Source organism: Dicentrarchus labrax, unplaced genomic scaffold, assembly GCF_905237075.1.
Source record: "Dicentrarchus labrax unplaced genomic scaffold, dlabrax2021, whole genome shotgun sequence".
NCBI classification, from domain to species: domain Eukaryota; kingdom Metazoa; phylum Chordata; class Actinopteri; family Moronidae; genus Dicentrarchus; species Dicentrarchus labrax.
This window is the reverse complement of record NW_026136712.1, coordinates 6,501,388-6,526,639: the sequence shown is the minus strand read 5'-3', so window position 1 is coordinate 6,526,639 and position 25,252 is coordinate 6,501,388. Positions and strand designations below refer to the sequence as shown.

The following is a 25,252-nucleotide window of genomic DNA, read 5'->3' as shown; positions in this document are numbered from 1 at the left end:
AGGAGGAGGAGGGCGCAAACAAAAGCAGCAGGCTGAAACGTGCCCTCTCCCTCATTGTCACTTCCTTTCACCAACCACCTCTCCAAGCCCACTTTCACGCAGAAAAGACCAAAGATACTGAAGCACCACTTGGTACCAGAAAGGTTCAGAGCAGAGAGAAATGGAACAGGTGCACCCTCTTTGATCGGGTCAGGCACACGTTACGTAAAGGTGACGTAGCTCTTTCATGTAAAATGTATGAACTTCAGACGGAACTGTCTGTCAAACACAATACAGAAGTGTCTGCCGTCTCCAACACTACGGCAAAACCATTCATCCATTTTAAAATATGACACAGCCTATAGGCCAATGCCCCACTTAAATGTCAAAATGTAAACCTCAAATGTCATACCTTAAACAATACTTTTACAATTTCCCAAAGTTCTGGATCCATTTTCTCCAAGTTCACTGATAGCAAGTGACATTCAGAGAGGCACAGTTTTTTGTTTTTCTTTGCCTTTTCATGCCTTTATTAGATAGGGACAACCAAAGATAGACAGGAAAGGGGTGTAGAGAGAGGGAATGACACGCAGCAAAGGGCTGCAGGTCGGATTTGAACCCGAGCCGCTGCAGCAACTCTGTATATGGGTTGCCAGCTCTACCAACTGAGCTAACCGGATGCCCCAGACACAGCTTTTTTGAAGAATAACTGTAGGCTCAGACAGTGGCAGAATCGTAATCAGGAGGACTCCAGTGGACTTCTGCCAGCCATTCTGCAGCCTGAAGGGACAGACCTGTCCGCTCACACACTTGCACTCTTTACAGTCAAAAACACACACACACACACACACACACACACACACACACACACACACACACACACACACACACACACACACACACACACTGGTTGCATTCCAAATAAATGAAATGTCCCCTCCCCAGATGGATTCAGCTGTACCTTGATCTGACCTATAGAGAAATAGAAGGTATCCTGAATTCAGACTGAACCGTAGGCAACATGAAACAAATAGTAAAAAGGTGGTGCTGAGAGAGTACATTTAAAAGGAATAGTGGAGCAGGAAGATGTGCACTAAAATAACATTTTTCAACAATGTTGTCAAAGTGCTAAAATAATGAACATAATTTAGTTGTTACATTTTAATTCAGGTAAAAGCTTTTTAAAATGTAGCTGTCAAGCTTAGCTGTCACACTGTATCAAATAATATGATTTGCTGAAATGATGACTGAATAGCTGTGAAAAAAACTTGATTAGGGTTTTATGATCAAAGCAGGCAGTACACTGAGTCATGGAAAGTGGAGGTACAGTTTATTAGTGCGGCAGGGAAAAAATATAAACAGGCTGGTTTCTGGCTTTTATAAACCACTGTCAATTTTGCAAGCTTTAGTTTTATTTACATTAGCTGAAAGGTAGATTTTACATTGACAGAACCGGACTAGCTGCTTGCCTGTTTATTGCAAGGCTAAGTTAACCGTCTACTAGCTCACTAGTTCCCAACCTGGGGATCTCGACTGCCACTAAGGGTCTCCAAAGATTCACAGAGGGGTTGCGAAACCTTGTTGATTTTAAGCCGTGCAAGTAAACTATGCAGTGATAGGTCAGCATTTCAGTCTTTTCTGTAAAGAAAACTACATGGAATTGTTATCTTAAAGTTTAAATCAAGATTAAGTCCTAAACACAAGCTATATTCACAGCCTTCAGTCTCTGCTGAACAGCTTCATCCTGCATTAGAAAAGTATGCAAACAACCAGAGATCTAATTAAACAATGGTGAATTGTCAAGGTGAAGGAAACACAGAATTTGTCAAAGAAAAAGCCCACTAAGTATGTATGATTGTTAAATGATAAAAAAAAATACATAATACAGACAATACAGAGAATTTCAAACGAAATAACCTGCTTAAAATTGTCCAAATAGCTCATTTTACACAAATTTCCTGCAGTTTGTGTTGTTTTCACTATTTGGGTTCATTGCACAGCTTCAATATAATCATATGAATCATCAAAATATGTCACTTAGTCAGCGGTTGTCAGTTTGCTCAATGATGGAAAAGGGGTACCTTGAGGAAAGAGGTTGGGAACCACTGTCCTAGCTGAAGCTTCAAAGACATTTATGAGAGTGGTATTGATCTACCTATCATCTAACTGTCCACAAGCAAGCAAGTATTTCCCTGAATATCCAACTATTCCTGAAAGTGAGACCCTCCCTGCTGCCGGGGTCAGAGTTTTCTAACAGTAAAAGAAATTAAACTGTTGCTGTCTCTCCCCTGACAGCCTTAAGCTCTGATGAACACAGAAATCATCAGCCAGCCCCCAAAACACACCAGTGTGCGTACTGATTTTACCTAGTGCTGATGAATGTGTTTGAACATCCTACACGCTTTGTCTAGTCCGACTCTAGACGGCCTAGACTTTCTGTATCTCTGAAGTGTGACGTACTTCGGCTGGTTTTTGCTTGTAGAGAATCTTTTGACACCTTTATCTCTGAATCCACTTTAACAGGAAGGCTATTTTTAGTGGTTTTATTTGCTTCGTTAGAAAAGGCCAATAAATTTTGGAGGCCAAACTGAAGGCCAGCAAGAGCAGAAATATTATCTTTGCTATTGAAACAGTTCCAGCTTGAATTTCTAATGTTTTCGCAGCAATTCTCTCTCCTCCTTGTCGAATGCACACACTTAAATATAAATCCAATTTTTCTGCCATCTAGTTGCAGTTCAGAAAGCACACACTGCTCAATTAAGCTGAAATGATGTAATAGAGTCCAATGAAACAGCAAACTTGAACCTTACCCCTACTTTAGAGTGAGATGTTCTCAAACAGCACTTGTTTCCATAAATAAACAACATTACGCTAACAGTTTTAATATGAGTGGGCAGGAGCGGTTGGATTAAAGTGCCGAGGAGTGAAGGGAGCCAAATGTGATTAAATGTAATTAAGAAAGCAGTTGGATCAGACAGGCGGAATTAGTCAAAGTAACCGAATCACAAAGGAGACGATGGAGTGGGTCAGCACTTTTCTTTTTTATTGTTGCACATACAGTAGCATTTCTCATTGAATAAATAATAAATAATTAACATGTGCAAAATATATATATATATATTCATTACATAGAAAATCAAGCCTGAGAATCCTTCAATGAGATTTCTATAGAATTGAGGACTGTCATAACATGCTTTGGAGAGTCTGTCATAAGAAATATTTAATTCAGTCAGTGAACAGCATCTTCGACCTGCTACAACAGGTTTACTTGAAATACAGCAAGAAAACAGAAGTTTTCAGGGAACAAGAGTTGATTTGGATAATTAATAAAAATATCATTGCAATAATGTTGTCTCGAGCAAAAGCATCTCAGATATAAAATAATAAAAACATGCTGCCTCTTGCCTTCTAAGAAATAATCTGGAGCATACAGAGGCTGTGACAGATGGTCAACAGAAGGCCTGCAAGGGTTGTGAGCTGACAGCTGTTGAATTTTTAAAGTGTCATCTTCGCCTGGGTGTTACATCTGTGATTCACTTTGATATTATACAGCTTTATGTTTACGGGCACAGAAAGTAGAGCAAGCCAAGAACAGTGACAATGGCGACATCTACTGGCTGGTTTGTGGCACTGCTGTCATAAATACACACATAATATAGTAATGAGTACACACGTAAGACATTTCGAGAGGTGATTATATGGGACCATGCTGTTAGTTGTAGGACGGATACCTTGGGTGAGAGTCCAACTAACACACAGACAGCACAACCTCTAAGCTGCCAGAGTTTAGAGAGGCAATATTCCCACTTGGATCACGGAACAGGAAACTGTACACAAGCATGGATCAGTGGACATGTCAGTGAAACAGAGAATATAATCAGATTAGACAATAAACAAGCACTGTTATCTACCCAGCGCAGACGTGTTGAATTATAGTGTAATCCTTGAATACATGTAATTCAAATGATTACCTACTGTACTGCAAACACCTCTATCATTATCAAGACCTTTAGAGAGTTTGAGTGGGTATTAATGAATAATGCTACTACATTTGAGGTATGCTTTACAATCCACCGCACATTACAGTTCATCACGTGCAGGTTGGAGGGCTAACGCGTGCTTCAGTCCCAAACTCCTTATCCGTTATCTCTTCAGGCTGTTGATGTACAGCTGCGCTTTGCTGACTCCCTCTGGGAACAGCAAAGCATCTTAAATTCATAACTAGTACAGTGATTCAAAATGTTGATAAACTTTGGCATTCAGTCATGTTTATGATAAAAAAAATAGAATAATCATAAGGAAAAGCAGCTGATGGAGGTAATGAATTGTTTGGTGAAGACCTGGGAATGTTTCTCTTCAACTGATAATGTTCACATTGCTTTTTTAACTCCAAAGTGAAGTGCAAATGAAAGGAAAAGTACAGTAGTCCTCATTCCCACTGAGTAGATATTTTTATGCTACTCTCAGAAAGGCCATTTCATATTCAGTGTACAGTTATGCTGGCTTGTAGAGAAAAGATTATCATGTCATTGCTTTAGAGATGCATTTTCTGTGTGACCAGCCTGTAGATCAGTGGGGTTCTCAGCCTTTTTGGTGTCATGGACCTCCAAATTGAGACACCTCAATCTGCAGACCTATATTTGATAAGATGTAGTCTCTGGGATCCCCTTCTGATAAGATTAATTTGTTGTGTAACTGTCTCCACTGCACATTGGCAGATAAACAGTGATGAGTGTGAAACCTATGAACAGAAAAGTGTTATTGCTTTTAGTCAGTCAGTTAAATAACAGAGAAATTCAAATATTCCCCATTTTTTCTGGGGATCCCCTTGAAGGACCCCTGAGGGTCCCTGGAACCCAGGTTAAAAACTGTTCCTCTACATAAATAACAGAGAAGTCTATAAAACATGTCCCTCCAGGATTTTGCGACAGCTTTTCCAAAACATTGTGACGCATGGTGCAACGTTTTTAGGCATTTTTTACCATAAAATTGCAGGAGAATGAGAAAATTGCAAAAATAGTTGGCAACAGTTCATGCAAATTCAACCATCACAACATCGCAAACTTCCTGGAGGGACTGATTAAAGAGCATCCTGTGTTCCACTTCAGGTTAACAGATACAAAACTTTAAAAAATTACGTAGCTCATGAAACCACAAATAAACTGAACCATCAGTCATTATACAGAGATAATATTTCATAAATAGGACACTTTAGATTTCATCTATCGAGTAATCTATCCAACAGTGAAAGTGAATAAATACGTCACAAAGGCACTGCCTGATTCCTTTCCACTTTTACTAGAGGGTGTCAAATTTCAGTCCCCATTCTTATGGTCAGGTTCACGGTCAGGGTCGAGATCTTGCGTTAGGGAAGTGAAGGAGCAGGCTTTACCCAGCTGGTAGTGCTCTCTAATGGACTCATCCACCTTCAGGTCTGGCCTCTCCTTCTTCACTCCATTCTTTCTATCAAACTCTGCGGTAATCTCAGCCAGCGTCTTCCCCTTAGTCTCTGGTAGGGTGAGCCTGAAAAACACAGCGGACACCAAACACACGCCCAAGAAGGGCAGGAAGCAGAAGTTCCCCAAGCCGCTGACAATGAAGGGGAAGAGCATTCCCAGCAGGAACAGGCTGATCCACATGAACGAGCCAGCGACCATGTACGCCGCTGGACGAGCCCCCTGGTCAAAGATCTCAGCTGGTAAGATCCCCGTCACCCCTGCTGGGCCCAAGCCAAAGCTGAGGATGTAGGAGAACACACATGCCATGCTGAGGTAGGGCATCCCAGCCACCCCGCGGCTCTGGAGGGTAAGAGCTACAGTGAAGACAACAGTCCAGCAAGACATAAGACTGTACCCTCCAACAAGAAGGGACCTGCGGCCCACACGTTCAATCAGGAGGTTACTCAGGATAGAAGCAGTGAACTCAGATGCCCCCGTGCCGATGGTGACGTACTGGACTTTCTCTGGAGGGATCCCTGCTTCGAGAAAGATGTAGGAAGCGTAGAAGTAGAAGGAGTCGTTACCGCAGAGCATCATGGCACTACTGGCAGCCATGACCGTTCTGAGCTGGGCTCGCAGGTCAGGATTCTTAAACAGGGACCAGGGCGTTGTGGCAGAAGCTGCAGATCCAGAATTCAAGGCTGCGGATTTCTGCTGCTGCTGCTCCTGAAGCATCTCCTCCATCTCCAAGACAGGAGCCACCCCACCACGAAGCCTTCCAAGCGCCCGGACACATGCTTCTCTGTCTCCCCGGTCAATGAGAAGGTATCTGGGGCTTTCAGGGAACCAGGGTAGGGTAAGGAGCTGGATCAACCCTGGCAACGCATTACTAGCAAGCAAGTAGGGCCAAAGAGGCTCTGTGCCCAGCAGCTCAGTGAGTCCCACAACCTGACCCAGGAAGATCCCAAATGCAGTGAAAACAGCAGAGGAAAAAGCCACAGCACCCCGGAGGTGTTTGGGGGCGCTTTCCCCAAAGTACATAGGCTGGACGTTCATACTCACTCCTGCGTTTATCCCCACCAGAAACCGCGCCAAGATGAGCATCTCAAACGACCTCGCCACCCTGCACGTCAGCACAAACGCAGCGCCGACAAACAGGAAAGAGTTGTTCAAAAGTAGCGAGTTCTTCCTACCGAAGCGGACCGCCAGAGGCCCTGCGAGCAGAGCTCCCAGCAAACCGCCCAGTGAGAAGGCTGACACAATGACAGTCCATATTAGGGTCACCTGAGTGGTCTCCAGGGCGATGCCCCAGCGCTCCATGTAGGTATCGTTGATGAAGCCCTGGATGTAGCTGGTAGGAGCGTTGATGATCGAGATGTTGTAGCCATACTGGAAGGTTCCTCCGATGGCAGCGGAGCATACAGTCAATGCGAGGGTCCTACCTGAGGGTGTGTTGGTTTCATCTGGCTCAGTATCGCCTGTGGAGTTCATCTCAAACCTGACTGTCCCAGAGGAGAAGCAAACATGTGCCCTTCCCTCTGTCTCCTATATCACTCTATTCCTTACAGGCATTACAGTTAGCTCCTGCTAGCTTTAGCTTCAACTACCCTGGGTAATTAGATGTAGTGTAAGGTGTCTTCTATAACCACGCTGAGGTTCATGTTGTCGTGGGGTTTGAAAGAAAGACACACTGACATTCTGCCGGTAAAGCCGGTGTCAGTTGTATTAGAGGGAATTTGTTTTACCTCAGTTTAACCTGTCAGGCACATGCCTGTCAATCACCTACATACAGGTGGCCCAGCTACACCAACCAAGCAAACAGCATCACATAGAAAAGTGTTTCTGTGTCCGACTATTATTATTGTTAACCCTCTGAGCAGCGCTAACGAGGTCCACATAACCAAACTAGCTAAAATCAGAAATAATACCTTGACAGTCAAGACTGAGGGATTAGATTCCCACAAAACCGCATGTCCCTGCCTGTGTGCGTACAGTCTTTTGATTGGTTTACATCAAGCTAAACCATCGCGTCACCTTCCTGCGACTACTGCTGTCGCGAGTAGGTGGAAAGATGTGAGTAAACGCTGCAAACTCAACGAACGAGCGTTTCTAACGGGAACTAATGTGTGTGTATGGCTAACAGAGAGCAGCGCTGGAAGGGCACAGGCGGAACAAACGCAGTGTATTTGTTTTAAAACGCTCAATTTGAATGTCAGCAACACAATAAGCCACTGTTAGCTCACTAGCTAATGATAGCATGGACAGTAGAGCGGGTTGGTTGTGCTCTCAGTCACATTGAGTTCAGAGGAACCACTGACAGCTATATAGTTGAAAGAAGTTCTGACACTGGTGTAAACTGATTCCTTTGACTTTAATTTGACCCTTTTGGTTTTATTTGAATGACCCTACACGCAGACTGGATGTGGTGCAGACATTGTGGAGCAAATAGGAGGAATGTTTGTGTGTATTGAAGCCAAAGCATTTTGACTTTATACATGAGGAGACAAAGAAGTGTAATGGATTGCTTATTTTCAGTTGGACACTGAAATGATTCAGAATTGAAAAGACTTCAGTTTCTACTTGAATCCATGTTGTATGAGTGAGCACAGTTAATGGTGTTTATCAAATGTAAACAAAGTGTATTCATTGCTCAGTGTTTTGTCCCTTTCGGCCATCAGTAGATACAGTAGATGGACCCACACATGGATTTTTGCCTGTTGTGAAAGTGTCTCAAAGCGCTGTCCGATGCCTTAAATCCTGACTTGTCTTTTCTTTCTTCTCCTCCAACAGGGCCCCTTCCCCAACAAAGAGGAAGGAGGACGACAAGAGCAAACAGCGAGGTAAGGAGAAGTCAGGAGCCACGAAGGAAGGCGCAGACAAGGGCCGGGGCCGAGACAAGAACCGCACACGGCGCAGTGCTTCCAGCGGGAGCAGCAGGTCAGAGGCTAGATGCTGCCAGGGTCCAGTCTGTTTGTATCCTGTCAGTTCAGTTTTCATTGGATTAAAGGAGGTGCTCTGTATTGTGTTTTATGTTCTGACTTTGACTCGGGGTTGTGGCAGTGTTTGGACAGTGGAAGATAAACCAGCTCACACAACAGACTGACTCAGACACTTCTTCTCCATCCTCATTCCATACCTGCTCCTGTTTAGGTCCAGCTCCAGTTCCAGCAGCAGCTCAGGCTCCAGCTCAGGCTCCTCCAGCGGCTCCAGCTCCTCTGCCTCCAGCCACTCAGGCTCATCCAGCTCCCGCTCCTCTTCCTCGTCCTCCTCGTCCTCCTCGCCGAGTCCCAGCCGCCAGCGGCACAACAACAGGCGGCGTTCACGCTCAAAGTAGGGAAAGTAGTCCTTTTTATTGAGTGTATAATTGAGGAACATATGGAACACTTCTGTTAACTAAAATGTACACTCTAGGTCAAAATCAGCAAAGAAGGATGACAGGGACCGACGGCGTAGGAGCCCCACACCCAAACCCACCAAGGTCTACCTGGGCCGGCTGACCAGGAATGTTATCAAGGTGAATATTTAACTACAGTACTGAGCTCGTAAGGCTGCTCACAGAGATTCTGCTGCTGTTTGGTGCTGGTTTACAACAGTGGATTACACCGATCCCTGACTGAATGTAAACCTTTTTGTACGATCCATATAGGTTGGGTTGTGCATCAGGGAGAAAGGCAACACAAGCCCCAAATAAATTCCAAGTACTCAGAAAACATTCTTAGTAACAACTTTCATTTTCTTTTGGAGTTACATACAGGTGCATCTCAATAAATCTGAATATCATGGAAAAGTTCAGTTATTTCAGTAATTCAATTCAAAAAGTGAAACTCATATAGATTCATTACACACACACAGTGAAATATTTCAAGAGTTTATATGTATATGAACGAACTTTTGAGTAGGCCGACATTTCTTTATTAAAAATCCTTTTTTATTTGGTAATGTTCTATATTTTCTGAGATACTGAATTTTGGGTTTTCGTTAGCTGTAATCATCAAAATTAAAAGAAATAAAGGCTTGAAATATTTCATTCTGTGTGTAATGAATCTATATAATATATGAGTTTCACTTTTTGAATTGAATTATTTAAATAAATTAACTTTTCCATGATATTCTAATTTATTGAGATGCACCTGTATATTCAGGGACATAATTATTTAACATTTGTTTTATTTAACATAATGAAAAGTAATAGACAAACTTTTCTAGCCCAAAAAATATATTGGATTTTGTTTAGTTTTGGCCCTCCGAGGAAAACCCCTGTTTTAGAGCATTGAAAAGGACTGCAAGATTATGACATTGTGTCAGAGACTATTATGCTCTCGACTGCTCTTGGCAGCCCGCAATCTTGCTCATTCCTGGGTAATGAAGATTTGTTACAAAAGAATTGTGCCCAAAATGGAGGTAATCGTTTGAATTCGATACCTTTATCGCTTGCAGTGAGCTCACTTCGCCATTAAAGTGTGCAGGAGCTGAGTTTTGGAATTAGAGTATGGACATGAGCCAACAGGAAGCAATAAGTGCCACAGTGTAAGAGAGGGTAAATTGAGGGAATCTATTGTGTGATATTAACAAGTATTACCTTGTTTGTACACAAGCATAGTTAAATAAAGGTGCACTTAAGTGCTTACATGCATGAATGATGAATAACTCAGCTCTGTTACTTGAGTTGTGTAATCATTTCATTATTACATTACTGAGTTATGTAATAATGTTATTACCTTCATCTGATTCAAATAAAATATTAACAGGGCGTGTAGTTATTTGCAAAAAGTTTCCAGTGCAACAGAAATGTTTAATATTCTGTTTGAAATATTAAATAACACTTTACAGTTGAAATCTACCTGAAGCTGCTCTCATGTGCTAATGAGAATAAATTCCCTTCATACAAAGAGCTGAAATGTATTCTACTCACACTAATGACTAATGATCCCTTTTTATATAAATGTGTCTAGATTTAGTGGCAATTGTAAAAGCACTCTCTGTTGTGCCTTTTGAAGGAACACATCCAGGAGATCTTCTCCACTTACGGCAAGATCAAGATGATCGACATGCCCATGAACCGCGTCCACCCTCACCTGTCCAAAGGTTACGCGTACGTGGAGTTTGAAACACCCGAGGAGGCAGAGAAGGCCCTGAAACACATGGACGGCGGTAAGAGTAAGAGTATGGGGATTGCGTAACAGCCATATTGTGTCTGATTGTGCAATGCAGTGTAGATGAGACTAAAGGCTGGCTGCTCATTGTGTTTGTTTGTTGCACTTCTACTATGTCTCAAATAAATCCACTCAATGTTAAAATGCTGAACCTTCAATATTCCTGTTTTCAGGTCAGATCGATGGTCAGGAGATCACAGTCACAGCTGTGCTGACTCCCACAGTGCGCCCTCCCCCTCGCAGGCTGTCCCCTCCCCGCCGGATGCCCCCTCCACCCCCAATGTGGCGACGCACACCACCCCGAATGAGGAGAAGGTGAGCAGGATGTACTGAGTGCTGGAAATGGCGCCAATCTATAATATATGTAAAATGTGTAAGGTCTGCCATTTTTCCTACTCTGTCCTCCTTTCTCTCCTCCTAGGTCTCGGTCTCCACGGCGACGCTCTCCAGTGCGTCGCAGGTCTCGATCGCCCGGCCGCCGCCGTCACCGGTCACGCTCGAGTTCCAACTCTTCCCGCTAGTGATAAGGAACCCTCCTCCTCTCTGCGCCCTCTACTCCTCCGCTGCGTCCCTTCGTTCATCAGTGTGACCAAACAAAAAAAACACATGTTCGTGGTTAATCGTCAGCGCTTGAGTAATGAGAACAGGGACACCAAAATCATTACTGTATCCCGGAGTGAATTATTTTTAGCCAGGGTCGTATGACAACAAAAAACTGAGCTCATTAGCTACATACTGAGTATTCCTAAGTACTGTGTAGCAGTTTTGTGGTTGAAAGGGATTTAGAATCGTATGTTTTTTAGGAAGTGAAAGTGATCCTACACCCACTTGAGAAATATTGACTTCAGGAAACTCACAACAGGAAAACTGAACTATCGAACTGAACTGTCTTTCTTAGTAGCTTAGTTGAGTTTTGCAACCAACAAAATGCAAAAAGCAGCAAAGTACAGGAAACTGCATAACTTGCACTATGCACAAATGAAGGCTAGAAATATATTTTTTACTAAAATTGCTAAAACATGCTGCTTTTTTATAAATTGCTTCCAGAGTTGGAGTCAGATCATGCGGCTTGAGTCTATTGACGGCTACTGGTCCACTCTAATGTTGAGGATGCAGCTGTGTGTCAGGTACAGGCCATTTGGATACAACACCAGTTTGGAGTTGATGCCACATACATGTAGACATATGTCCAGACAATCTGCAAAGAAAAGATTTGATCTTTTTCATCTTAGTGAATATTTTAGTCTCTTCATGCTTGTTATGTGAGTGGATGACATTATGGGATATTTCAATGGCCGATGCCCATATTTAGAGAGCAGGGCGGCCAATGGCCAATATATGGCGCCGTTATCAAAACAAAAAAAAGTCATGTATAGTTCGATTATTACATACACATTACAATCAAACATAATGGTTATCTTAGCCAGTAACATGGTGTTTTAGATGGAATTGTTATTAATTAATGAAATAGGAAAACACAATGGGTTATGCTGTAGATTTCAGTCATTTAACTGTACCATTCTGTACATCATAATAACATATATTTTACGCAAGCCAGTAACGGTTTACATTCACTCAGGCAACGACGTGCCAGCCAAACATTTCTCATAATGTGTCCACTCATTTTATTTAATGCACAAATACTGCATTAAAAATGTGCGCATAAACAGGTGATTGGAAACACTCTAATGTGTTAGTCATGTACCATCACATATTGACGTCATGTTAACATGGAGCAAATAATTTACTGGGAATCACATGAATGATTCAAGTGTCTGTGTTCTCATCACTGAAGCAGCCAGTTGACTAATGAATAAAGACTGGAACAGTCTTAAAATAACCCTACAGGACAATATGGCAATCCGTGTTCTCTGAGGTCACGTTTAGTGCTCTCCAGTGTTATCACTTATTATACTTATTGCTTACAGTTCCAGATTTTAAGGTGCTACTGGTGTTCATTTAGGATTAAATCAGTATTGGGTTTTAAAAGCATCCCTTCTGTAGCCCCGCTCTTCATTTGGGACGGTTTCTCCAGCATCACTTCTTCCAGTAAATCAAATTTACAAAGGCAGCTATACAAGTGAGTTACAATAAGTCAAATACCAGTTAACAGCATGTGTCCGCTTCAGTAAAACCCTGAAAATGACATAGTGTTACCTTCTCAGTACACTGAGGTCAGAAGGTTATCGTGGGAATTACCAGTGCATCAGGAATGTGTCACTCTGTGATCTTCTGTTCCACACATTTGTGGTTTTAGTTTTGGGACGAGTTGGGTTAACTTGTTTTCATCAGTGGTGGACTGATGCAACCTGCTTGACTTGGTGTGTGTGTGTTTTATTTGTCCCCTAAAATCTTATTTTGTATAGCTGGCTGTGTGTGGTTCAACTGATGGCTGGACAATAAAGTTAATGGCTTGAACTGTAAAAAAAAAACAACACATGTTTGTCTGTCAGTGATTCAAATACATGATACTGTTTTTCAATCCAGTATATTTAAACTTTTTTTTTCAGGGAGGGTCATTGAGCAACCCAGTCACAAGGTGTGACTCCTGGTGTTGCACTTACTTTGGAATGAGCAATGAGGGGTGTGCATCCCCTCTTATCGCCTGCATATATACCAAAGCTTTATATTCCGGGAGGTCAGTCTCCTCTTCATCCTCTGCGGTGTCGGACCAGCTAGCGCTCAGAACTAGACGCTAACATTTACTATCACCAGATCTCAGAAACACTCTCAGTCTTGGACCCAGGATGCATTTCTCCATGTCTTTTATGTGTGTTGTGCTGTTTTTCCTTCCTGTGCAAGGTGAGTGTCGCTTTAAATATTATTTTTTTTTAAGTATAAGTGAAGGTAGACATGGAGACGTGAAGTGTGTGACATGGAAAATATACTGAGTTAACAGATTGAATTGACGACAGTATGCGCAGCTGATGGGAGCTGCTCACGCCAGTTCCGTTCCTGCCTGTGTGTTTTGCATTGTAGGGCAATATCAGCGTCCCACGTCTAATCCCCCAAATTCAGTACCGATCAGCTGCTGTATGGAAGTCTCGCAGGCCCGCGTCAAGGAAACTGTCATCGCCTGCTTTGAACAGATGGCAGACACATTTCCTAATTGTGTACATGCATACATGTGAGTAAAAAAGTAGTCACACACAAGGTTCATCGTGTTTCTGTGTTCGTGTTGTGGTGTGTCAGAGGCCCCAAAGATAAATCATGGGCAGACAAACCAAACATAATATAAATGATGTCCAAAGTTCAAGAATATGCCAGAACCTCTAGAAACTCTAACTGCTAATACTGTTTACTCTCAACTCAACTTTATTTATATAGCATCTTTCATACAGAAACGCAGGCCAAAGTGCTTCTATCTCATCTGTCTCTTCAACCATTTAGTTTTGTCACCAAGAGTCAAAAATACTGTGTGGATCCAAGTGCCAGCTGGCTCCCAGAGAGACTTGAGAAATTGAAGGAAGTAAGTCTGGAGAGCACGCTACTATGAGAGAATCGATTAAGAAAATGTTTGTAATCTGTAAAAAAAAAAAAAATGAGGTTGGGTTTAAGAGAACACACCCAACCTCCCAGCAGATTTATTGCATGGATTTAGAAATTCTAGTGTTTGATGCTCCTTAGATGGAGGTAATTTAAATTCTTATAATACTGGTATGAAAACTGCCTAAGAAATGTATTTTCTCCACAGAGAGGAATATCTTGCATAAGCCCCATTTCTTGAACAGCAAAGTTGAAGATGATGCACCACGACCTTCGAAGCAGAATCTTTCCACTGGCACCGATTTCTGTTTCATTTGTCAACTAGCTTAGATGGAATGCTTAATTTCTTCTGTTTTTAAATTTATGAAATGATATTACCTTTGCACTAATCTTTATCATTTTCTAAACTAATAAAGATCATTTTAAAAAACTTTGTGCTGCCATGTATAAGTGTATTTACAGCATTAGCCCTATATAGTCCATATATTACAGCCTTCGAAATCTGTGGAGGGTTGAATAATTAAGAAAAAGAAACACACATAACAAACCTTAAAGGAATAATTTGTCACTTTTTATTTTGGGAAATTATTCATTTTCTCACCAAAAGATACTTTCAAGTTTGTAGCATTTATTTATATTTTTTTAACCCGATGTGGCTGCAGTTTTAAATTGAGGAAGCCTCCCTACTGGATTTATCTGCTTTCTTTCATCATTAATGCGAAATAATTGAGTAATCACTCAAAAACCCAGCTGTGTTCCTCTTTCTCTAGAACAAGGTGGTGTGTGTTCCCGCCTGTTTTCAAGGACATTTGTTCTTGGAAGTCGGGGACACACAGTTTACTTCACTGACAGAAGTGCTGGACCAGTGAGTGTCCAGAATAAGGCTCTTAGGAACATTAGCAACAATGATTTTAGTAACATGAACAAGACGCTAAAAGTGTCATAAACGTGCATTATTTTCTCATGGCCCCCTGCAGCTCCATAGGCTGTAAATTCCAATTGAATTGAGTCTTATGGGGAAAAGATGTTACCTCTCACTTGATTTATTAGCCAAATAAACAGTTTCCCAATAGGTTTATGGTCTCAATTGCTAGTTAGTCTTATTCCATACAGCATGATGTTCATTTAGTCAATCATTAAAAAAAGTTTAAGTTTTAAGTAGATTTAAGCACACCACTGTCGCAATACCTGAACTGTCTCTTTTACTCAACTGTGTGTTTACTGTTTGAAAGGGAAACTCCATTTAGGTGGGATATATAATTGACATCACAATATTCCTTGATATGAAAACATATAAACTCTTACCATACACTACCACACTAGCACCAGTATTGTAATGGATTTTGCATCCTTTTAAAGCGCATATAAGACTGCATACTGTTAATGCTTTCTGACAATACAGCCTTTGCTAGTTTGTTGCTGTTGTGCATTTAAATGATACACATGTTGGTATGTGTATACAATTTATTGTGTAGCAGTGTAATATAAATATGAATAAACAACAGCTATACTACGGATCCATAAGGAACAATGGAAAGAGGATTTTTGGTGTGAAGCAAAGCTCAAAAACAATGTTCAAATCAAGGAAGATGACTAAACAGAACCGTATATAATATTTGATTTACAGAGAGTGCAGAGGTCCCTGTGTGCTCAGTTAAGAACCTTATAACTGGCAATTGAGGCAGGCAGATATAAAGGTATCCTTGGAGAGCAGTGTTTATGTGTGATCTGTGATCTTGGTGTTATTAAGGAGGAATTTCCTTTTCTTTTTCGTGGTCATGAAAATTTAATAACCAGGTAAACATCTTCCCAAAATTTTATAATTTTAGGGCAAAGCCAAAACATTTTCTCTAACATGGCTGTGGTACAGATAAGTATTTGTTCTTAATTCTGGGCGTGGCAAAGACTCAAAATAATCTCCAAGTACGTGATGATGTGGTTGACTGTTGTGTTCTCCAAATATGCAACCAAACATCTTCAGAAATATTTACACCTAGCTCTCTTTCCCATTTCAGTTTTACATATGAAATTGTATTCCCTCTTCTCTCCACTAGTTGGTGATATATTGCATTTATATTATATGTATATATATATATATATATATATATATATATATATATAAAAAAATCCCCATTTTTTTTATTACTGTACATATTGCTGTTATTCCACTTGTAATCCAGTGTTTAAACCTCTGGTCAAGAGCACTAAGGATAAAATGCCTGTCATTGGCTATCCATTGAAGTAGTCTAAGCTCTTTCTCCAGTCTATATTTTTGTACTAAGTTTAATTTTAATGTAAATTGGATGACAGTATCCACCTGTTTAATCATACACATTGTTTCTTCTCTGTCCCCAATAAGACTTTGAATTTTTCCTCCTTGTACAAATTGCTCTAAATTTTTCCATTTTGCTACATAGTCTTTATCACACCAGCAAATTACAGGTCTTATTGGTGCTGCATGAAAATATTCCTTAAGGTTTGGCAGCGCCATACCTCCCAAATCTTTCTAAATCTGTAATGTTTCAAATTTGATTCTTGGTCCATGACCAGTCCATATAAACCTTGAAATGGTTTTATCCCATATTCTAAATTGTTTCTCAGGTATCTCAATGGGTAGTGATTGAAACAAGTAGAGAATACGAGGGAGAATATTCATTTGTATGGTCTCTATTCAAGAACCAATGTCTAATGGAAGGATAGCCCATCCATATCATTCCTAATTTCCTTATCTACTTTGATATATATTAAGGTGACCTCAAGATATTTCATTTTTGTTGCACTCCAATTCAAATTATATTTTAGTTGTATGATTTTAGATGGAAAGTAATTGAATGTTAAGACTTGCGTTTTAGTCAGATTCAGCTTGTATCCGGAGCAGAAACCAAATGTCTCAAGTTGGGTGATTAATATGGGAATACATATGTCTGGGTCCTCTAAGAAACAGATCACATCGTCAGCAAAAAGCCCAATGGTGTGTACTTCTCTCCCAACCTTTATCCCTTTAAGATCTTTATTCTGCCTGATTGCTTGTGCCAGGGGCTCTATGAAAATTGTAATTACCTCACACTGTGTCAATCATGACTATTGTGTGAAAGAGTATGTGTTTCTTGGATGCTTGGAGATTTGTTTATTTTAAGTTCATTTACTGCTTTCTCTATTTCTGCTTTTGTAATGGGTGCGGTCAGATGGTCGTTCTGATGTTTCCCAATTGCTGGTAAGTCTAGTTTCTCAAGAAAAGCTTGCATTTGGTCTGTGTCAGCAGATGGAGGTTGGCTATACAAGTCCCCATAGCAGTTCATTAATTTAGTTTCAATCTCCTTTGGTTCAATGATTATCTGATTTGTATTTATATCCCATATCTTATTAATTGTCCTGTCACCCTGTTGTTTTTTAAAATCTTTTTGTCAATAATTTGGTTGCCTCCCCACTTCATAATTTCTGTGGTTCATATTTTATCTATATTATTCCTGATTTCTTTAATTCTTGGAAGCAGTGGGGAGTCTCGTGTAGTACAGCTTTTTCTTTTTTATAGGCTTCCTCTTTAACATTTTTAATTGCTGCTCTCTTTCCAATAAGTTTTCCTCTAATAACTGCTTTAAGAGCATCCCACAAAATCACAGGAGTAACCTCTCCATTGTCATTTTCCTTAGATTGTAATGTCTTTTTTTTATCTCTTCCACTATTGATTTGTTTAGTATTCCTACATTTAACCTCTATCACGTACTTTTCTCCTGCGATTTTAATTCAACTTCGAGATAAACTGCACAGGGATCCGATACCGATACACATTTCTTTACTCTAAATAATTCATTTTTATTCCTAAAAAAATTGTTAATTCTAGCATAGCTGTCATTAGGGGCTGAGTAGTGTGTGTAATTCCCTCCAAGTATCAACTATACCAAATTCCTTAAATGTTTTCTTAATCACTTTAGTAACATGGTTGGTACTTTTGTTCTTGTTTGTTGTGTCCGGATTACTATTCATCACAATATTAAAGTCACCACCACATATCAATATTCCATCCATTTGGGGGAAATAATTGAGTAAACCACACAGCTGTGTTCCTCTTTCTCTCGAATGAGGTGGGGCGTGTTCCTTCATGTTGGCCTTATTTATACCGAGGACGTTTCTTCTTGCAAGTTAGAGCATCGCTGTTTACTTCACTGACAAAGCATTGGAGCAGTGAGTGTCCAGAACAAGGCCTGCACAGAGGCACACTGCCACGCTGGGAGCAAGGATGCCTTTCTCCGCTCGCTATGAACTGACTCTCCTGTGTTTAACCATGCCTCTTCTCCTCTTTGCTCAAGGTGAGTGTAAGAATAATAAGTGTTCGAAGGTTAACTTATGTATCAATGCAAACAATTAAAGTGAAAAGACTTCAACATTGTTGCATCACTGCTGTTCCTCTGTTGATGCAGTTTATCTGTGTTTTGGCTGATGCAGCAGCAATGGGTGTTTTGGTCCCTTTAAAGCCTACGGAGATTTGCACAATCCCTTAAAGATTCTCTCTCTCACATTACAACACATTCAAATAGTCTGCAAGGAACAATAATGTCTGTCAGATGTGTTTTTTTCCTCAAAATATAATATCCACATTAAAGTTAATGAAAAGGTATCTACTCCTTTTACCTCATTAAAAATCCCAGTCTTAAAGACTCTGCATCACACTTGTATAAGTTGCATATTTGACCAATATTACACTAATCACTAATATAATAATACTAATATTATTCTGTGTTGCTGTGTTCTTTGCAGTGGATACTCAGTGTAACAGGCCTCATCAAAGGACAACAGGACACGTCAACCTCCCCTGTTGTCTTGAAACCCAAAACGGCACCATTAAGGAATCTGTCAACGCCTGCTACATACAGAATGAAAACACATTTTCTAATTGTAAAATACATGCTTACATGTAAGTCACTCACGCAAACTTTGCTTCAGTGTCTTTTTTGTTGTGGTGAGTTAAGACAGTGTCCCCTACAGAGCTGATCATGTGCACACACACATATTTGCTTTCTTGCCGAGAGTTAGGTAAGAACAGTGTGGGCAAGTTACTTTTAAAAAGTAATTAGTTACAGTTACTAGTTACTTCTTCCAAAAAAGTAACTCAATTACTCAGTTACAAATTATAAAAGTAACTAGTTACTTCAGAAAGTAACTAATGCGTTGCTTTCAAGTAAATTTTTAAATGCTCAAATGTGACCCCACCTCCACCCCTCTTTAACAGAACTTAAAATACATGTGCATGTTCAATTATTTATGATAAATCTGAATATTATAATGAAATGGACACTTAATACAATCCATTATTAACAGAAACAATGTACACAAATCTAAACTATTTTAATGTTGCTGTGGGACAAAGTGAGACTAGCCTCCAATCAAATGCCATGTATGTAGATATTATGTTTATATAGTGGATCGATACAAATAACACAATAGATGTTTTGGAACTTTTGATATTTATTGCCCCTCAACAGGCCACAACTGGGCAAAATTAAATTATGCTTGTTAAGCACTATACCAAAAATAAATAACAAATATATACACTCTTTGTAGTGCAAATAAAACAAAAAAAACTTGTACAATATAAGGTGCTTTCAATCTAACATAATAATAATAGCATAATGTGCATTTCACAATTACATTCGTTCCTTTAATTTCTTGGATTACTTCCATTTAGAGAAAGCTACTTTTGGATTATCTGGACTCACCATACCTGTCTCTCATTGACTGACTCGCTTGTGTTGTTCGTTGTCGTTACTGAAAAAAGTAACGCAGTTATTCCCATCACTGCCTGGCTGTTGCTTCATATTTACTGTACCGACATGGGAGTGGTATCAATATTCTTATTTAACTCTCAACAAGAAAATAATAAAAGTATTTCTCAAAATGTTGAAATCTTTTGACAAAACATCTGTATCATCCACTAACATATGATGTTACTGAGATGTAGTTTTGGAGACTTTGTGGATCCAAATTGGCCATTGTGTCACTGCAGATGTTTTGCACATTGATCATATTGAAAATCGGCCATTCATGTTTTTTGTTCTTTTTTCTGTCTCTTACCTGTCATTTCATCCCTGCAGATTTACCAAAGCGCATAAAGCCTGGTGTGTGGATCCAACATCCTCGTGGCTCCCAGGCAGACTCCAGAGATTACAGAGAGTAAGTCATTATCATATTTTTAACCCCTTCATTTCTATTTCTCTCATTTGTCTGTCTCTAGATAGCAAATACTCTTAAAGATGATTATGCCAGAACACATTGTGCGGTGGAGTTTTTTGTATTTTGTCCCAGTAGATGTTCCAGGTTTAGCCGTCAAATCAGATGCAGCATTAATGGGGGGGGGATTTGAGTCTGTATAATATGGAACCTTTTCTCCCACAGAGAGGAATATTTTGCTGCACATTGTGACGGACCTTCGACTATCACAACAACGATGATGCACCTACGCAGAAATCTTAACACCTTCCTTTTTTGTAATTATTTTAATAAAATTAAAAATGTTCTGTCTTTGTATACATTTAGATATGTTAATAATGTCTTTGTAAGTATCTTTATTGTCTTCCAAACTAATACGGTTTTGACCGTTGATGTCTTGGTGCTGTTGGTCAATGATATAATGTATGTACATTTTATACCAATTCGTTTCCTTGGAAATCTGTAAAACATCTAGACGTAAAACTGTTTTTTTATATTTTAAATGTTTTCACTGGTAAATAAAGAGTTCTCCATGATGATGATGATGTTGAAAATTTCACCAAACAAGATCCTTAAAGTCATACGTCTTCCATCCTGTGGTCAGTCACAGACATGCTTGTTGCATAGTTATTTGTGTGGACATGTTGAGAGACAGCCAGTCCATGAAATTACCACGTTACATCATTTTTACAACGTCTACATTTGCTTTTTATAGCAGTAGAGGTGGTAAAGTACATGCATTCTTTACTCAAGTAGAAGAAAAAAGATCCTGGTAAAAGTAGAAGAGCTGATTCAAATGTATTAACACATTTCCCCCTCGGGGATCAATAAAGTATTTCTGATTCTGTATTAAAACTAAAGTATTGAGCCTGTTTTGAAAATGTAAGGAGTACGTACACTTTGGACATTTAATGGCGTTCCGGCTCATAAAACATAGCATTTAACTAGAAAACATGACTGAGGGATACATTTTGATAGAATACTGTACCTACATATAGGCAAGGTTGTAAACTCAAGTACTCTGTGCATCACTGTCTTTCTTTTTTATTTTATAAAATGTATTTTTAGTTTAGTTTCTGTCTATGGTTTGCGCTATGTCTTCCTTTCATTCTATTTTGTTGTATGTGTACTTGCTTCATTTTTCTGATGGATATGTTTGTATGTTTACATTTTCTGAAAAACCAATAAACTGTTAATCATAAAAAAAGAAAATGTAAGGAGTACAGGAAGTACAGATATTGTAAATGTAGATAGTAAAAGTTACACTCAAATAAAATAAATACTCATGTAAAGTGAAAAACTACAGTAATACTGTACTGGCTTACTTCCCACTTTTAGATATGGTGTTGTCGCTCCACCGCTTTGGTAGACGGTGCAACAATCGTGGGAATTGTTCAAATCTTGTACGGACACTGATGGTCCCCAGAGGATGAATGACTTTGGTGATCCCCAGACTTTTCCTTTCGAGCCACCATGAGATTCACATTTATGGTTTTCAGCAAAATTTCACACACAGCCATGTCCCCCACAGGATCAATGATTATTACTTTGGTGGTCAGGGTCAAGCATGTTACATTTAGGAGGATCTACTGGCAGGAATGGAATATAATATCCATAGGTATGTATTCATTAGCTTATAAATCAACTGTAAATAAGAACACCCTGTGGTCTGGTCTAACTTATATTTCTTGTTTGGAATTTGGGGGGTGGAGCGCAGATTGGTTATGCTCAAGTCTGAACAACAGCCAATGCAGATGTTTTGGCCATTACACTCTGCAGCTGTGCAGTGGCGCCCTGCAGATCATCTCCCAGAGCACGCATTCCCTCTACAGCAAACACTCCGGCTTTACAACCGTCTTCATATTCTGTACCTGATTCAACAAAAGTTTGTTCAGTGACCCTCCAGAATCCGGCTCATTATCGTACCTCGACCCAGGATGCCTCTCTCCTCCAGGTTTGGAGTGTGTCTCGTGTATTTACTGCTGATCCTCCCTGAACAAGGTGAGTGTGGCTTTCACTACTGGAGTCTTTTAAGGACAGCTGATAACAGTGAACTGAGAGTGAAATAGCAAGGCACAGACTGAATTTAATTTTAATTTTAAATGTAATTACTTGTATTGAATGTTAATGGAGAGGGTCCAATGGTCAAATTTGTATTGGTGGGGTGTAATGGGGGTAGACTGGAATGCAAGCATATCATGAAAAATGACTTTAAGGTTATTCATCACAGCTGTTCCTCCTGTTGTTCAGTCTGTGCTTGGCACACACTGTGCAACTGAGGATAGACCCACAGTCAAAAGGAACAGAATATCAATCAGTCACTTTCCAGATTTGTGTTTAGAAAACCTCTCATCCACTAAATCAAAAAGTTTCTGGCTGGATGAGGGATATTTTCCCCCAGCAGTCTTACTACTGTTACTAATGTTATTCTGTGTGTTTGTGCTGCATTGTAGGGTGTCCTCAGTGCTACAGGCCTATGGGCAGGAGTCCAGGACCTGTCATTCCCCCCTGCTGTATGAAAGCCTCAAAGGCCCGCGTCAGAGAACCCATTGTTTCCTGCTTTGAACAGAGAGAAACCACATTTCCTCATTGTAGAATACGGGCATTCATGTAAGGAAAAGTATTAACTCTTACACTGTTGTTTTCTGTCTGTGTTTGGGTGGGGTGTGTCAGAAAAAGTCTCATGCGAAGCTAATCACAAGCAGACAAACCAGCGTTAATGTGAAGGACAGATATCTGGCACTAATTCTGTCCTCTCCAGAGAAAAGGCAGCGACTGTTATTCAAACTGCTTACAGTGACCTCAACTGTCCCCGAGAGGCAACCGCTTCAACTAAAATAGAATACACAGGAAATGTCTTTAGTTTTAGTCTTCGTCAATTTGGTCATATTTGTCAACACAACAAACGTATTGAGACTGGGATGTCTACACGACTGTTAGTCAGTGTGTTTGTATTGTAATACCTATTCTAAAATTTAAAAACACAAATTAATACTCAACCTAATGAAAACTAAACATTTTTAAACAATAAAAACTAAACTGAAATGAGCAAACCCTCTGGAAACTAACTTAAACTAAACTGAATTCAAAACAAAAATCAAAAATGAAATAAAAACTAATGAAAAATACAAAACTATAATTTATAGCTTTATAGCGTCTTTCAGCTTATTGTTTTGGTTTTATGGCCCGTAACTTTACTGTTCTGGTTTAAGCTGGGCATACGCTGTATGATTTTTGAGTAAAACTGTCCTTTAAAGTACCTGTGTGTAGGATTTAGTGGCATCTAGTGGTGAAGTTACAGATTGCAACTAAGTGAACACTGCTGGCGTCTGTATCTGACGACCTGGGAATGAAAACAGGTTGTGAAGTGTGTAGGAGAAACTACTACACTACAGTGTACACATGATTTTTCACCATTATTATTTTTTCAAGAAACATCTTAATGTCCCTTTTTTGCCTTTGCAACTCTACAGCTTCTCTACCGAGAACATAACACACCAGTGTGTGGACCCAGCAGCCAGATGGCTCAGGAGAACATTCAAAGTGTTAGAAAAAGTAAGTTTGGAAGACACACTTTCAGGTAGAAATCTCACAGTCATGACCAAATTCCATTCATGATTTTTGTTGTTTTTTCAAAGATTTTATTTTACTCCTATATTCCATATTCCTGTGATAACAAAACCCAAAGTGATGTACAGTTGCGACGCTAAATGTGAATTCCTTCTTAATTATCCACTAATGAACCTAATGTGTTTTTCTCTACACAGAGTCAGATATGTTGCTCCCACTTGTGAAAGGTCGGCCAAAATGAAAATGATGCATCACGACTTCCAAAGCAGAAATCTTCCCTTTATTTTCCTTTAAGTTTCTTAATTAACATTAATTGTCTATTTAATTAATACGTATCGGAATATTAGCTGCAGTATGTCTTTGTTGGACTCTGTAACTAATATAATACTTTTGAGTCTAATATGTGCAGTCTTGGTGCCATTAGTACATACATACAGTATATATGTATACAGACCTTGACAATGTGTGAAAGAAAAATCACAGCCTTAATATTTAACAAATAAATGTTTGGACCTCAGTGTTAGCAGCACATTTAACGTTTTCACTGCAATTTAAAGTGTGGTGATAGTCTATATTTCTCTTATGAGTAATTCCCATGAAAAGACCAAAATCTTCATTGTTGTTCAGAAATGATTTAGAGTACACAAGTGGAGGACTCACACTGTCGCACTGGGTGACGTATGCCTTCGTTGTATCTCACATGCATTACACCACTGGTTCCCAACCCTTTTCCTTTCTTTCTGTCACTGAGTCAACTGACCACCCCTGACTGAGTGACATATTTTATAGATATTATATTCAATTCATAAGAACAGGAGAGAACATTGATACTGATGTATCAATGTATATGTACTTGAAACTGTACAGTGAAGACAATAACTGTAGGGAGTTTGTGTAAAAAAGTGTTTTTGATGAATTTTGAGCAGATTATTTCCTGTGAATATTGATCAGAGATTCATTTTACTGATTACAGTCTGTATTTAGGAGGAATATTTTAACAATTATTCATTATTAAAAATGTGGTGTTTCCTTCTAATTGTTCTATTAGCTCTTTGGGTGTTACTTTTTGTTCTTTTCTAATGCAGGATGAGGCCGTTTATCAGAGAGTGAAGGCTCTGTGAATGTAGCTTCCAAGTTTAGATCTTAAACTTAAACTTTAAAATCCCAGTGTGGTGGTTAATTTTGTAAATAACAATTTCATTTAGTTTTCTCACAGATATGATTGAAATGCTGACATATTGGTGTTTTTGTTTTTTTTAGGTTTTCTTACACCTCTTATATTCAAGAAGGCCCTGAGGAGATAAATCAATAGTTAACACATGGAGAAAGAACTAGAACATTGGTTTTTTTTTAAATGAACACAAAATGGAATACATGTATTCCTACAAAGTGTTTAATCGTGGATTGAATCCATCCATTTAA

At 39.6% G+C, this 25,252-nt stretch overlaps 3 protein-coding genes across 4 annotated transcripts; 2 read left to right on the top strand and 1 right to left on the bottom strand.

Moving 5' to 3' along the window:
• Positions 1–2,998: 2,998 nt before the first annotated feature.
• Positions 2,999–7,206, bottom strand: LOC127373724 (solute carrier family 2, facilitated glucose transporter member 11-like). The gene is made up of 2 exons (XM_051418444.1): positions 5,372–7,206; positions 2,999–4,720 (listed from the first exon to the last, which is right to left on the bottom strand). Exons 1-2 carry the CDS (start codon positions 6,906–6,908, stop codon positions 4,659–4,661), a joined length of 1,599 nt encoding a protein of 532 aa, XP_051274404.1. The 5' UTR covers positions 6,909–7,206; the 3' UTR covers positions 2,999–4,658.
• Positions 7,207–7,438: 232 nt separating this feature from the next.
• Positions 7,439–13,002, top strand: LOC127373544 (RNA-binding protein with serine-rich domain 1). Of its 2 annotated transcripts, none has more exons than XM_051418128.1 (7): positions 7,439–7,490; positions 8,208–8,354; positions 8,568–8,747; positions 8,829–8,931; positions 10,415–10,568; positions 10,744–10,885; positions 10,992–13,002. In XM_051418128.1, coding segments are annotated over exons 1-7 (828 nt in total). In that variant the 5' UTR covers positions 7,439–7,488; the 3' UTR covers positions 11,092–13,002. The 2 variants fall into 2 exon arrangements, with proteins under 2 accessions (XP_051274088.1, XP_051274087.1); XM_051418127.1 differs by having other exon boundaries at positions 7,464–7,599.
• Positions 13,003–18,185: 5,183 nt separating this feature from the next.
• Positions 18,186–20,799, top strand: LOC127373679 (uncharacterized). Its single transcript, XM_051418360.1, has 4 exons — positions 18,186–18,363; positions 18,812–18,968; positions 20,146–20,224; positions 20,447–20,799. The coding sequence occupies exons 1-4, from the start codon at positions 18,294–18,296 to the stop codon at positions 20,471–20,473; spliced, it is 333 nt and encodes a 110-aa protein (XP_051274320.1). The 5' UTR covers positions 18,186–18,293; the 3' UTR covers positions 20,474–20,799.
• The last annotated feature ends 4,453 nt before the right edge of the window (positions 20,800–25,252 follow it).

Coding starts and splice junctions, on each gene's coding strand:
- LOC127373544 (XM_051418127.1), top strand. CDS start 7,550: ATGGCTAACAGAGAGCAGCGCTGGAAGGGCACAGGCGGAACAAACGCA. Junction 7,600..8,207: donor ACAGGCGGAACAAACGCAGT/GTATTTGTTTTA, acceptor CTCCTCCAACAG/GGCCCCTTCCCCAACAAAGA. Junction 10,569..10,743: donor CCTGAAACACATGGACGGCG/GTAAGAGTAAGA, acceptor TCCTGTTTTCAG/GTCAGATCGATGGTCAGGAG.
- LOC127373724 (XM_051418444.1), bottom strand. CDS start 6,908: ATGAACTCCACAGGCGATACTGAGCCAGATGAAACCAACACACCCTCA. Junction 4,721..5,371: donor TAGAGAGCACTACCAGCTGG/GTAAAGCCTGCT, acceptor TTCTGTTCATAG/GTTTCACACTCATCACTGTT.
- LOC127373679 (XM_051418360.1), top strand. CDS start 18,294: ATGCCTTTCTCCGCTCGCTATGAACTGACTCTCCTGTGTTTAACCATG. Junction 18,364..18,811: donor TCTTCTCCTCTTTGCTCAAG/GTGAGTGTAAGA, acceptor TGTTCTTTGCAG/TGGATACTCAGTGTAACAGG. Junction 20,225..20,446: donor GACTCCAGAGATTACAGAGA/GTAAGTCATTAT, acceptor TTTCTCCCACAG/AGAGGAATATTTTGCTGCAC.